The sequence below is a fragment of the Bombus fervidus genome, chromosome 14 (genome assembly GCF_041682495.2).
Source record: "Bombus fervidus isolate BK054 chromosome 14, iyBomFerv1, whole genome shotgun sequence".
NCBI classification, from domain to species: domain Eukaryota; kingdom Metazoa; phylum Arthropoda; class Insecta; order Hymenoptera; family Apidae; genus Bombus; species Bombus fervidus.
This window is the reverse complement of record NC_091530.1, coordinates 7767727-7782525: the sequence shown is the minus strand read 5'-3', so window position 1 is coordinate 7782525 and position 14799 is coordinate 7767727. Positions and strand designations below refer to the sequence as shown.

At 30.3% G+C, this 14799-nt stretch overlaps 1 protein-coding gene across 1 annotated transcript; it reads left to right on the top strand.

Annotated features, from left to right (window-relative positions):
- Positions 1–154: 154 nt before the first annotated feature.
- On the top strand, positions 155–14699 carry LOC139994149 (intermembrane lipid transfer protein VPS13A). The gene is made up of 51 exons (XM_072016535.1): positions 155–464; positions 532–639; positions 734–860; positions 920–1067; positions 1131–1342; positions 1420–1594; positions 1652–2124; positions 2212–2433; positions 2500–2612; positions 2714–2922; positions 3248–3414; positions 3489–3606; positions 3672–3968; positions 4083–4215; positions 4308–4538; positions 4611–4750; positions 4818–4915; positions 4979–5178; positions 5254–5433; positions 5505–5864; positions 5950–6333; positions 6411–6577; positions 6652–6913; positions 7015–7081; positions 7210–7547; positions 7627–7768; positions 7835–8127; positions 8192–8360; positions 8434–8625; positions 8700–8941; positions 9015–9276; positions 9340–9494; positions 9558–9760; positions 9823–10159; positions 10268–10480; positions 10551–11027; positions 11115–11384; positions 11450–11803; positions 11882–12061; positions 12127–12261; positions 12338–12489; positions 12550–12718; positions 12787–12980; positions 13068–13254; positions 13329–13457; positions 13533–13650; positions 13715–13838; positions 13897–13963; positions 14050–14195; positions 14269–14395; positions 14481–14699. The coding sequence occupies exons 1-51, from the start codon at positions 324–326 to the stop codon at positions 14619–14621; spliced, it is 10248 nt and encodes a 3415-aa protein (XP_071872636.1). The 5' UTR covers positions 155–323; the 3' UTR covers positions 14622–14699.
- Positions 14700–14799: the final 100 nt, after the last annotated feature.

Here is a 14799-nt window from a genome sequence, read left to right as displayed (position 1 = left end):
TTTTTTTCTGTTCTTTTTAAGATTTTTACTAGAAAGAAAGAATATTTTCGAAAAGGTATTACAAAATTTGATAAAGGATAGATTCTCGATTTGTGCATGTAAATCTTCCGAGTAGGTGGAGCTGCGCATGAAGCTTTCATCCGGTGCTAGCCTTGGATCCCGAGTTGTAAGGAAACGGGATCAATAAAATCCTCATGTTTCGCGCATGACGGAATTTATTTTGCGAATTTCTTAAGGTTATGAAATGAATCCATGATATAAAACCGTGTAGCACCAAATGCAAATAAGTAAACAATATAATAGACTTAGTTAAATGCGGAACAATGTTCGAAGGTGCCATAGCGGCGTTCTTGAATCGGCTTTTGGGGAAGTATATCGAGGATTTAGATACCGAACAGTTCAACGTTGGTATCTTTTCTGGCGATACTTGCCTTACCGATCTTAAATTAAAACCTGAAGCTCTGGTAAGCAAATTTTTCTCTTATAAAATAATAAAATATATGAAGGTAATTAATATCTTTTGGTTTATAGTATCAATTTGGTCTGCCTATTAAAGTGGAAATTGGTCTAATTGGAAGGATTGTTTTAAAGATACCATGGTCTGGATTATTTTCTCAGCCAATTATTCTTTGTATCGAGGTAAACAGATTAGTAACAAATTCTTCTTTATTTGTGGTATTTTTTAGTTAATATCAAAAAGCATTCAGATATAATATGTTAACTCTGCTTAAAGGATATATATATAGTGGCTGTGCCTGCTGCTTATGGTCCATATGATGCAGAAGTACAAAAGAAGTTGATAAGGGCAGAAAAAAAGAAAATATTAGAAGATTTAAAGGAAGATGAAGCATTCAAAACAGGTAATTCATATATGTATGATAAAGTGTGTGGCACTAATTTCTTTTATAATTAATTTTAGAATTATTTGATAATTTGTTGGCATCTGTGACAAAAAATTTCCAAATTAGTATAAATAATGTACATATTAGATATGAAGAAAAGCTAAATGGATCTCTATGTGCTTGTGGTGTCTGTATTCAAAGTATATCAGTTATGACTACAAATAGGTAAATATTTAATTTCCTGTTATTATTTCCTCAGTATCTATATGTATTCATGTCAAATTGTAGTAAGTGGAAACCTGGTGTTTGTGCTAGTAATTTGAGTACAATTTACCAATTAATAAGGGCAGAATCCTTAAGCATATATATGGATCATGACACAGAATCTGCTCTTACAAGCACACAATGCGATTGGAATATGTTCAGTCTTTTAGCATGGAAAAGTACAATGCACAGAGCTTTACAAACCTTTGGCATGAAGAACAAAGAGTTCCAATTTTGTAAGTTTACAGTTTTATTTGTAAACGTAACTTTGTGTTTAAATATAAGTAAGGAAACTAACAATGTTATTTTGTAGTACTAAAACCATTCACTGCAAAGATAAAAGTAATTATCCACAAAGGTAATGAGACACAAACATCTCGCATGTTGGTTGATATTGTCCTTCATGATGTGGCAATGCAAGTTTCCAAAGTACAATATATTACATTTTGTCATCTTTATAATTCGTTGTCACGTGCGATAATCAATAAGTACGTATATTGATTGTCATTTTTTTGTTGACTTTATTCATCGTTATGTTATTTCAGACCATATATAAAATATCGTCCAAACGATAATGTAAAGGAAAATCCAACAGCTTGGTGGAAGTATGCTTACAATTCCATTTTAGATTACAATATAAGACCCTATACATGGTCAAGGGTCAGTGAGCACAGGAAAAACTACAGGAAGTATAAAGAAGCATGCTTGCAGAACTTGTTGCGACCAAATGATACAGAACTAAAACTAGATTTACAAAAATATGAAGATTGTCTGACTATTTTAAATATGGTAATAGCTAGAGAGCATGCTAAGCAGGAATTGAAAAATAAAATGATTGAAGAGAAACATCAAAGTATGAATACCAGCATTTCATTACAAAATGTAGTAGAAAACACAACATTGATTAAAGAAGTACAAAATAATGATACACAAGAACAACAAATTAAAGCATCATTGCATCATATTACTAATGATTCAGGAAGGAAGATAAAACTGGAAAAACTACCCCAACCAATAGGTACAATAGAATTTGTCTCAAATTCACATAAATAAATTCGAAATAAATACATATATGATAAAGACAACATTTTATATTCTGTTTCAGATTATAAATTCAATTTTACTTTAGCAAACTGCTGTTTGAGTCTTTTAAGCTATAATAGAGAAATTCTTGTTTTAACTGTAACTCAGCTCTTAACGAGCGTTGAAATACGTCCTCTGATGTCTGCTTTTAAAGTGTCTGCACGAGCTGAGAGTTTTGTAATCGAAGGCGTTTCTGTAGAAGGTGACCTAGTGCCATTAATCACGGTCGACAATGTTTTGACAGGTATCAGAATTTACTTTATTAGAAATTAGTATTTACCACTAATTTTATCATTACTCATTTTTACAGGGAATGTATCAACTAACTTCTTGGCAGTAGATTTTGAAAAGAACGGGGAAAACGTGGATCCAACTTTCGACGTTTCTATAAAGCTGGAAGCTATAGAAGTGACTTATTATCATGTAATAATATTTTTATAAGATAAATGTATTTAGGAATGTTAATTCATCCATCCAATATTAATTCATCAGCTTCATAAAAGTGATACCTTATTAAATTTTAGCATGCCATGATAGAAATTATTCAATTTTTCAAACTTAATAATTCGGATATGCAAACGACAATTTTGTGGGCGTATAAATTATACGAATATATAAAAAGAAATTATCTGGTTTTGGTAGATAATATTGTTTCTCAAACGCTTCGGATTAGTTTCAAAGTAGACATTAAAGGACCATACATCATATTTCCTGAACAAGGATCGATACAAAAGTGCGTACAGTGCGAAACATTAGTAAATTCTTAACCGTTTGAGTCCCAGTGGTCACTGAAAAAACAGGGACGAAAAATCCTGAACAGCGTGATAGCGCTTGTCTTAATCGATTGCGAAGAGAACCAAGCGGTGCAATAGTGCTCGTCACATTTGTTACTTTATGAAATACATCTATACCATTATATATGCGTACTATTAATTTACAAGTTTTGTTCAATAAAAATTATTGAGAGACGACACAACATCTAAACAGCATGACCGCGCTGCTTGGGACTCAAACGGTTAAACTTGTTTGGGTCTGGAAGTAACACAAAGGAATTTTAGAGGCGGACATATTCTTGTCATGGATTTTGGTAATATGAGTTTGTCTAACGAACTACAGTCTACAAACTTGCAACTTGAAGATGCGACACTCATGGAATTGGAAGAATTACTTTACGACAGAATACATATTGAATTTTCTGGAGCACAAATACTATTTTGTCATTCAGGTACTAGTTTTTTTTTAAATTTATTTTTTCAAATCTTAATACATTTATCTCAAATATTCTTTATTTTATTATAGGAGATGATTGGAGGTCAGCTAGAAAAAGGAAGGATTCTGAGTATCATTTTTTACCAAAGATACAAGCAACTACGACTATTTCATGTAGTATAAAACCAGAATACCATCAATTACCAAGGTACCTCTTAATCTTTTGGGTTTATTAGATCAGACTTATTGTAATTATAACTTATTATTTTTTAGAATTAAAATCAATGTGTCCATTTCGAGTATAAAATTTAATTTGTCAGAAAATAAAATACGACTGATTGTTCATTTCTTGAACTCATTACTATTGGCGTATCAACAGAATGTAGAGAAGTACAGGGACAATATGGAACAATATGCTTGTAAAGAAAACTTGAATAAAATTTTCATATCGATGAAAGACCTTAAAAATGTGCAACATAGCGTATGTCTATCATCGATTGAAATGATACAAAATAAAATCACGCACGTGTCTAAGGAACTTTTGACGAATCATGTTCAAAAACTCGATAGGTAACGAAGTAAGATTAAATACTAATGTACAAAATGTATTCTTCAATATTTTGATAAAATGCAATTATTTTATTGCAAACAAACTATATATAAAATTTCTTTTTTTCATCACAGAAGTGTTGTATCTTCTGAGGTCAGTGAGGAAGACTTGGAATTACTATCAAAGACGATAAGTCTATCTGGATTTGATGACAACGTATCTCCATATAATCACATTAATTTCTTGTTGAGATTTGCTATTGGAGAGGTTTTATATATATTGATCTTTCTCACTAGACTTTATTTATCTTTTAAAATATCAATTTTGTAATATATTCAATGATATTTTCAAATGTTTAGCTGTCAGTTCATTTGGGAATTATTCATTATGGAAGAGAAGAACCTTACTTGAATTTAAGATTGCATGGGTTGTATTGCGAAACCGCGATAATGGAGTATGGACCTGCTGTACAATTTGGTGTAGGATCTATTCTTTTAGTAGACAAAACAAATGCTGGAGTAACTGGATCATACTTAGAATTAATATCTACTGAAGAGCCGCACGAAGTTTTTATTATATCGTATCGTAAGGTATTGTAATTTGTGCGATAAAATCAAGTCCTTTTTGTTTACTTCATATTTTCCTACTAATATATTTTGTAGGTCAAATCGAACTGTCCTGATTTTAAATCCCACTTCAAAAGTATTGAACGATCTCTTGTCGTAAATATATTGAACATCAATATAAATCTCCACAGACCCGCAGTATTGAAAATACGAGAATACTGGTATAATTTGGCTAAGTATGTATTAATATCTTTATTATTAAATATTTAATAAAAAAAATCTGAATAATAGATATTTTTTTAGCATTTTTGAAAACAATAATCTTCTCGACTTTGCGGAAAGCATATGCCACAAAATTGCACATTGGAAAACGAAAGAAGACGATCCACCTATCCCACCTGGTAAAGAATAATAAAATTATTATAAATTCATTGTCTATAATCTTAATATTTTATCTTTTTAAGGTGCTATCAAATTGAATTATTCTGCTCGACTAAGCGCTCTAGTGGTAAGATTTTGCGATAAGGATTTAGATTTAATAGAAATACAGGTCTTGGGACTGGAAAACGATTGCATTTACAATGCTAATGAAAGAATGGTATTGCGTGTACATCTTAGACATCTATCGATTGAAGATTTGAGCGAGGATACACTTTATTCTAAAGTAAACATCAAATTTATGAGACATATTATTACATATAATTTCGCGTATTCTTAATTTTAAATATTTCTTTATAAGATTTTAACTACAGAAGAGGATAAGGTTTTTGATTTAAAATATGTGAGACATATGCCAAGATTATACACATGTTCGGACATCGATACAAAGCAAGATGATGTAATGTCGGATGGAACATTTAAGCTTTCCATTGGAAGAATGAATTGTGTACTTATTTGCAAAATTCTGTATGATTTGAAGGTATACATTTCATATTTATATACCATTATTGTATTATAACAGTAATGATAATGTTTTGTTCATTCTCACAGTATTTTTTAGCGCCATTTACTTCTACGTATTTCTTGCAATTTAAGAAATACTTAGTTGAGAAACTCATGAATGGGATTGGAGAATTCAAAAAAAGTGCAACGAAATTGCATATATTTATTGATATTCAAGGTCCCATATTTTTGTTGCCACAGCGTAAAGAAGTTCCAAGTCTGTTGGTATTAAATACAGGTGCATTATCAGTTGAAAATTTCTTCAAAAAAAGTGATCACTCTAATCAAAGTGTTAAAATACCCAGCAGTGACTCAAACCAATTAATAATTGATAATATTCTAGTAAAATTAAATAATATGACTGTGTCCAGGGCAATTATGACACTCAGTCGTGATCTAGAAATCCAAGTAAGATTTAATGTTTGAAAAAGTAGTTTTTTAAGAACTAAATAATATTTAAGTAAAGTGATTTAACCAAATGATGAATTCATAGGAACCAATTGTCGAACCGGTACATATTCGTTTTGATATTAAAAGAAAAACAGAATATCGCAGTGCAATGGAATTTCAAACATATGGGTTATTTAATATACAAGGTTCTATGGATTTTGCATATATTAATTTGAGCCAAAGAGATTTAAAGTCTAGTATACTAGTGTGGAAAGACAACGTATCTAAAATTATTTTATTCAAAGATATGTACTATAACGATACGCAATCTACAATGACGAGCCAATTAAAAAAAATTAGTAATGAAGAAGCAATGGTAAAGAAATTGGAAGATTTTCTCACACATAATGAAAATTCTGTATGTGAAATTAATACCAAATTAAGCCTAGAAGGGTTGCAGTTAAATTTGTTTTTAGATTCAGAGGAGGTAATTTATCACTTAATTTTATTTTAATTTGTCTATTCTACTACATACGATCTATATCTATTTTAAATTTATTTCAGGTATTAAGTTCACCCGTTCGTGATTTGAATCACGGCTTGTGTAGACTAATGTTCGGAGAGATAATTAATACGTATGCGCTTTACAGTGATAGAAGTTTGAAGATGAAATTATCTCTTCAAAGTTGTCTTTTGCAAGACACTCGAAAAGATTCTCAGACTATCAGAAAGTTCGTATATTTATACTCTTTCTATTTAATATATTTTTAACGTAGTTAAATAACATCTTCACTTTGGATTGAAGGATAATTCAATCGCCAGCAAAACAAATAGGAATGCAACCTGAATCTTGTATATCCATTTCAATGTCTCCTATTGTTGATGTTACGTATACTCGTACGCCAGCTGGAGAAAAATGTTACGATGCACTTATTCAGGAAGTAAGAATAAACTTATCGGTACCATTCGTGATGCACCTGACTCGGTATATTATGGATTCTTTCCCGAGTGATCAAGTTGATGAAGGAATTATTAATCATGGATACGAAAATAATAGTTCTACGACAGTAAGTAATTGAACATTTTCTTTAAGCTATATAAGTTACTTTATATATAAGTAGATAACTAATTTAATAATACTTGCAATACATATTTGTATCAAATCAAGAACAGAGATGTTACTACTACAGAAAGAAATAAATTAAAATATGCTCAATATTTTACAGAAGAACCAGGTATTTACACATATTTATTAGAGTTGAATGTTTTTACTAGTATTTTTCAATTTATATAATAATTATAGAGTGAAAGAGCAAATAGTTTATTTACAATTATTTAAACATTAATATTTTATATAATTTAGATGCTACGGTATCTGTAAGGATACACAAGCCTGAGATTTTACTTTTCGGAGATTTGAAAGCAAACAATGCACATATGATTTTATTACAAGCAGAAATATCAATCGAGAGTAGTAGACATAGCTGCTCATCATCGATCGTTTATACGTTAACTGACGTACGTGCCAAATCAAAGAAACAAGGGAATTACTCGCACCATATTCCCTTCTGGTTATTATGTCCCTGTGATATTGAAATTTGTAGAAAAGAAGAAGCACCTGAATTCAATGTCAATTATATTGTCGCAGTGAATAAAATTGACGTTCATGTCTCTGCAGAAATTATACATACATTTACCAATGCAAGTATTATAATATAGATTATAATATTTTTTACTCTCATAAAGTTTAATAACTGTAAAATTGTACATACACATTTAGATATTGAATGAAGCTACAAGCTTTATAGATAGTATCAATATGAAACTAGAAGACAGATTCGTAAATCAGGATTTTAACATGCACACCAATTTGTGGACACCAAAGAAAATTTCGAACGTACCATATAAAAAATTGCATGATGGTAAGTTTCATTGTACAAACGAATTTCTGTAGGATTAAAATAATTCTTATAGATTATATTTTACAGATGATTCACATCTAATCTATGAATGTAACGATCGAGTGGTAACTTTTAATTTGAAACCATTAATATTATGTTTACTATTAGAGATAGAATATGCAATGGAACGATTTTCTGTTATAAAAATGGAGAGTATAATTACAATTTCTATTAATGATTGGTTCAATGATTTTAATCTAGAATCGAATGTAAAAATTCATGCATTCTGTTATAATATGGATTACAAAAATTGGGAACCTCTGATTGATTTGTGCTCAGAAGATGATATGAATTACAAACCATGGGAATTTACAATAAAGGTAACTTTTGTAACACATGAGTGTAATAAATTTTTATGTTTTATATTCTTTACTGTGTGTGTAGATGCGTCATGGTGAAGCATTCATGATAAATTCAAATTCAACCGATTCATACCAGCATATAAAACAGGATGCATCAAAAGTCAAGAAAAAGAGTTTTAGAAATATCGATCAGGATGTTACAGATATGGTTTTTATAACTCCAGACCATTTAAATGTAGCAAAATCAAGTGGTACTTAAGACTAAATTTTTTATTCACATAATTAAGATTAATAAATACATTATTAAATATGTTTTCATTATAGAGACAGAAATGTATTCAACATATGAAGAAGACTCTGATACAGATGACGAAGAAGGACAGAAAAAGTTAACTAGAACTTCTAATTATTTGTTCAATAGCAACAGTAGTGGGGATGAGGACAGTGATAGTGATGACACCAGCACAAACGAAGATGAAGGATTAGAATTGACACCGGAGTGCAATGTGGATTCTTGTAAGGATTCATTATAACAATTATTACAATTAATCATCATAAATTTGTTATTATAATAGGTTTTTAATCATCAGTTGGACCGCTCGGCCGCGAATCAATAAAATCAAACGATACAGCAGTATACATTATTGTATCAACGGAAGAAAAGCTCAATGTAGTAATTACGCCAAATTTAATTATCGTGGTAGATATTATCATGAACGCATTTAAACAAGCCACTAGTGGAATACCGATTGTACCTACTAGTATGAAAAAATTAAATCTTCAAAACGATATTGGTCATGAGAGCCGAATAGAGCTTCTTGTTCCAGACGAAGTCAGTACATTTATCTTAATTAATACATTATTTTTAAAAAAGATGATTTTTACGACTACTTCTTTCATCATAGAATAACGAAAACGCAACTCGAATTATTGTCAGTCAAGATTACCATGATATTAGTCCATCCGCAAGTATTCCTAGCAGTCCAGAAGCGGAGCCTCATTCTGGACTTACAAGTCCGCAATTAGTTGACAATGAAATGGATTTTGCTGATCCCGACACAAATTTACAGAATCATTCAATGCCAATGCAGGAAATATTTGAGAAAGATTCTTCAATCAGTATATATAAAACAATTACTGGAGAAGTTTTACGAGTCATTTTTAAAGGTATTCTTAAATGCAAATACATTATCAATGAAGTATCTTTATCTTTTTTTATCACAATCGTAGGATTTGAGGATGTACTGGTATACTGTCCTAAAAGGCAGGGGTGTAACTTAATTCCACTCCGACCTATCAGACACGATGTGCGCTATCACTTGATCATAGAAGCTACTATTAATAATTACTTATATCGTACAATTACTGTACGATCACCTTTATTGGTAAAGTATATAATTTTTTATTTGTTTCATTATGATTTTATTTTAGGAGTATTTTCATTTTAGTTTCGCAATGAAACTTCGTACGCATTGGGCCTTTATTACAAGAAATCGTTGTTGGATAAATTGGGACTCACATGTATCGGTAAACCTACAAATCCTTTTGATGACAATATCAGGATGACAATCATCGAACCTGATTCCACTTATAGCATTCCTTTATACATAGCCTATCATTTTCCTATATATATACTGCCTGCTTATTTAGAGTAAGTAGAAAATAAATGCAGTAAGGGCGTTACTTGACATTACAAGATAAATCTTGTTTCAGAAAATATCAAGTAAGTGAGGAGGGAATTTACTGGAAAGAACTAAGTGCAACAATAAATGTGATTAAGGATATATGTTGCAAAATGAAGGACGATGAAAGTAATTCTGTATTTTACGTCAAAGTTTCTTGTAATGAAATTCCAGTAATCGCGAGATCGAGTTGTCACGTACCGAATTATTTGATAAACATTTATCCTCCTTTTATTTTCAACAATCAACTACCATTCGTTATAGATGTTTATATACCTGCTATTAATTACGAAGTAAAAATTGAACCAGGGGAAAGAATAAATATGCATTCGTTGAGTTGTAATATTGATGTCCAATTTACTTTTAAGGTATGTATATTATATAAATATCGTATTATATAATAATATATATCGTATATTAACATAACAAAGCGTTCAATTAGTCTAAGTTGTTTGTAATTTTTTCTGCCATCAAAGATTCAAAATTATTTGGGTGCATATTGGACTGGAACGACGAAACTGAACACGAACTTGGGGAAAAAATTTGTTGTTATGAACACTGATAGCGAGTTAGAATCGGCAAAACCATTTTTATTATGTATAGAATTGTGTAAAATTACAAGTTGGCATATTGTTATTCAATCTCAATATTGGATGATAAATAAATCCGGACTACCTTTATACATTCAGGTAATTAATTTATTTCAAAGCGCAACTATAATATATACGTATTTTACACGTAATAATTTAATATTTTCAGGAATGCTACTCCCATATAATTAACGAGATACCAGAAGAAGAACTGATGGTGTTCTCTCAGAAGAATAATAGAAAGACTACAGTCAGATTGAGAGCTCATCAGTCTGAATGGTCTTTGCCTTTTGGATTGGAAGGGATTACTTCCATGTCTTTGATTGTGTGCAAAGATATAGAAAGAGGAAGAAAGTACAGAATTCTAACAGAGATTGAAAGTTCTCGTCTTTCCCCTAACTTCACGAAGATTATCACGTTTCTTCCATGTTTTTATATTACTAACAAGATGAAAAGAACCATTAGATTTATGGAGGAAAATGATCAAGCAGATTTGTGGAATGATCTTCTTTCTGGACAAAGTCTACCATTTTGGCCGGTTACGGAATCAATGAAAATGAGAATAAAGTGGAGAAACAGTCAATTGGTATCACAACACTTCGGTATTACACATGTGGGAAAAACTGTATTAAGAATGGATAATGGAGTGAGTATTTGAATACATAATTATATACAAAATTATATATATAGAAAGATTTCAATTACTATAAATGATATACTCGTTTATGTATAGTCAGCAGTTAGTGTAGAAATCAAAGGTGGTATTAATTCTCCATATCATGTTATATTCCAAAAATACATGATGGGTGATATACCTTTAAGGATAGACAACTTTTGCGATGATTTATTTTTAAAAATTAGTCAGTGTAATTTGGGTCAAGTAGTTCTGATAAATCCATTCCAAAGTCTATTATATACATGGGACGATCCCACCAAGTCCAGAGAACTTGTTTGGAATGTGTACAATAATAAAAGAACTGGATACAATGCAAAATTTGAAAGGGTAAAATATAATTTATATCTTGTTACAAAATGTAATACAATATGTGATGATTCATTCATTTTTAGGATGGATATGGACAAGAAATTGTACCACTTGTAATCGTTGACAACTCTAACAGCAAAGTATCTTCTACTTCTTCAATTAAATCTCAAAACAATAAATTAACTTGGTTGGAAAGCAAATCTGGAAGTTTTAATAACGAAAGCAATGATTGCGACAATGATATAAAGTCAACAATGTTGAAAAATGCACAGGAAAATAAAACGGTAGTTTATTGGGTCAGTTACATGGAAGGAAATCAAAGAATTTTGTTATTCACTCAACAGGAAACAGTTTTCTTAAAAGCGAAAAGTATAGTGGATCCTGAACCTAGTAAAAAGGAGGTATTTCTTTCTTTTGCTGGTATTGGAATCAGTATTGTGAGTATATACATATTAATGAATTAAAGTGGCAGAAAAGATATTTCTTATTAGATAATCAATTTAACATGATTATAGATAACAAAATCTAATGAGAATCTAAAAGAACTAGTGTATGCTAACATAACAGATTCTGCAGCTCATTGGGAACTTTATTTTGACAAGAGATGGAAGAGTTTATCTTTAGAACTGAGTGCTTGGATAGAGAGCAAATATGTAAATTCTTGTAAAAAAGCACAGCTAGAAAATTTCATTGATGTAAGTACATTCTACAAACTATCAATTTAAATGTAACACTTCAAGTACAAATAATAAACTTTCAGGTTGATCTTGTAAAAATGCACATGACAAAACCGTTCTTCGGAAAATTAAGAAGGACCTATTCTCCAGGAATTTGGTTGCATTGCAGGAAGTCTATGTCACTTACTTATTTACAAGGCTATATTCATAGGATACAGGTATGTACTATCATAATATCATCTTCAATTAATGTTATTTTGTTATCAATTAATATTATTGAATTGGCTATTTCAGGTGGATAATCAAATTCGTAATACTACGTTCCCAGTGATTTTGTATTCAAATTTGCAAAAGAGTATCATTAAATATGCAGGCAATCATAAATTGAAGCACTGTATAGAATTTACATGTTTGAAACAAAGGAAACTAAATTACAACGTTTACAAGTACGTAATTCTTGCTAATACTGTATCAATTGTATGCATATAATCAAATGTATTTTGTAGGAGTATTTGTGTAATAGTTAGAGAATTTGATCTGAATTTACAAGAGAGCTTTCTTCTTTCTCTGATTGATTTAATTCCAAAAAAACCAGAAACTAAGTATTCTATTGCAGCAAAACTAAGAAAGGATGTTTCCACCATTCATATCTTGCCTTCCAATAAAGCTAACAATGTAAATATATATACTTCTCTTCATTAATATATTAACATAACTACAATTTATAATAACACAAATTGCAGAAGACAACTGTTAAAAGGAATAATGTGATAGAACATATGTATATTTCTCCAATCTTAATACGCTTAATATTGTTGGCTGATACAGAAAGACCTAACATTTATAACATTAGTGATATAGCAGATTATAAGAATATTGTTCGATTTATTTTTGAATATTCTGAGAAGGGAGGGTCTGAAAAACACGCTGAATTTCGGTACGAAAATATTTAACATAAAAACCAATATATAACATACTTATATTCTGCTAATTTTATATATATATATCTTTCTTTGGATTTTAGGCTTCCATATTATGAAAGAAACTTTATCGCAATTAACACTAATGAAATTCTGTTTGATCTATCACGATCTTACGTGGCTCAAACTATGCAACAATTTCATGTTTTAATTCGTTCCACTACAGTCTTAGGAAATCAATGTGGCTACAACTTTAGATCACCAGGAGACAATTTTTATGAATCTAATACAGTAAGTATGAATTGAAAATGTTCTGAAGGATGCAATTTTTTTATGCTAAGTATTATACACGTCGAATCTTTCAGTTGATTTTATGTGGAGACGAAATAGCAGAAAAATTAAGTTACGAAGTGGCGTGTCAATTGGGCTATGCTACCCCCGACACCACACAAATATCAGTCTTTAATTTTAACATTGAGCCTCGTATAGTTAAGGTATGTTAAACACAACTGAAGAAATATTAATTGCTTGATATTAAGGTAAATAATAGATACCACTTTTTATTTTAGATGAAGGAACCGTGTATTCAAAATAAAGATGTTCCTCCCTTGAATCTTTCAATTCATACTTCGTTTGCTACAGAAATTGAACTAGAAACCTGCAGCTTAGTAACTGCCTTTATTAGCAGTGAGTAAAAAACATTTTATCTTATTAATTTATAAGAACTTTTACTGCATAATAACATTTGCAGGTATTCATCAAGAAGAATTGAAATATTTCTTCAAAACTTTGGGGAAGAAAACGTCGATATTTTTTAATACTGAAAGTTCCTCTTTAAAAGCTTATTCAAAAGTAATAGCGGATATTATAAAAAGGTAGTGTTGATAAAGTGTTGTACATAAGTTGAATTTACATTTGAACTATGCATTTTAGGGCACAAGAAATAGGTCATAAGTTCATATCTCGTATACGTTTACCACGCTATATCAATCCTTACAAGGTAACGTATAAATTTATTAAAATATTATTTATGAATAGAAATTCAATTAAAATAAATTCAACCCTTTTTCTTTCACCTTTTATTAGGGAGTTGAAATATTTTCAATGCATAAGGCAAAAGGAATGCATCTTCTAAGTGTAATTAATAAGAATCCAGGTATTGAAACAGACACATATTGGGCACATACTATCTTATCAAACGATGGAAAACATATAGCTCTTGTTTCATTGCAGTATGTATATGAAAGTTAATTTTTTTACTCATAAATCGTTAACTTTTCTTTTCAATTTGTATTTCGTTTATAGGCGATTATATTTCATTGAAAAAGGTTGTACCTGGGGATCCTTAAATGTAAAATGGACTTTAGAGACTCATCAATTACTATCACCTCCAACAGTAGTTAACAATAAACTTATCTTGCATGTAAACAAGGTACTTGTTTACTATACACATTGTATAAATTCATTGCTTATTCCTATTTAAGGATATAAATGTAATGAATTTATCTTACCTGCAGAACGAAGGTACTTTATCACCTATGGTAGATTGGTACCTGGAGAGCGAAGCAACAGACATTCTGGAGTGGCTGTGCCAGAAAATAAATATAGCGATGATCTTGAACATGGAGAACAGTATATGTTCAAAGCAAGTTGTATAATTGGAATCCAAGCTATAAAAAAAAAGATAATTATATATTTAAGATAGTCAGGCACAATAAATTCTCTAACAAACGCAATACTTCCTCGTGTTTATATTGAAAACCTATATCTAAAAGCAACATTATTTTCCTACAAGTACAATGGTTTTTTCTCATACTCAACTTTCATATAGTTTAG

Bases quoted from the DNA above. Each gene is read 5' to 3' on its own strand.
- LOC139994149 (XM_072016535.1), top strand. From the start codon at position 324: ATGTTCGAAGGTGCCATAGCGGCGTTCTTGAATCGGCTTTTGGGGAAG. The intron at 5,865-5,949 runs GTAAGATTTAAT...ATGAATTCATAG, and splicing joins GTCGTGATCTAGAAATCCAA to GAACCAATTGTCGAACCGGT. The intron at 12,062-12,126 runs GTAAGTACATTC...ATAAACTTTCAG, and splicing joins AGCTAGAAAATTTCATTGAT to GTTGATCTTGTAAAAATGCA.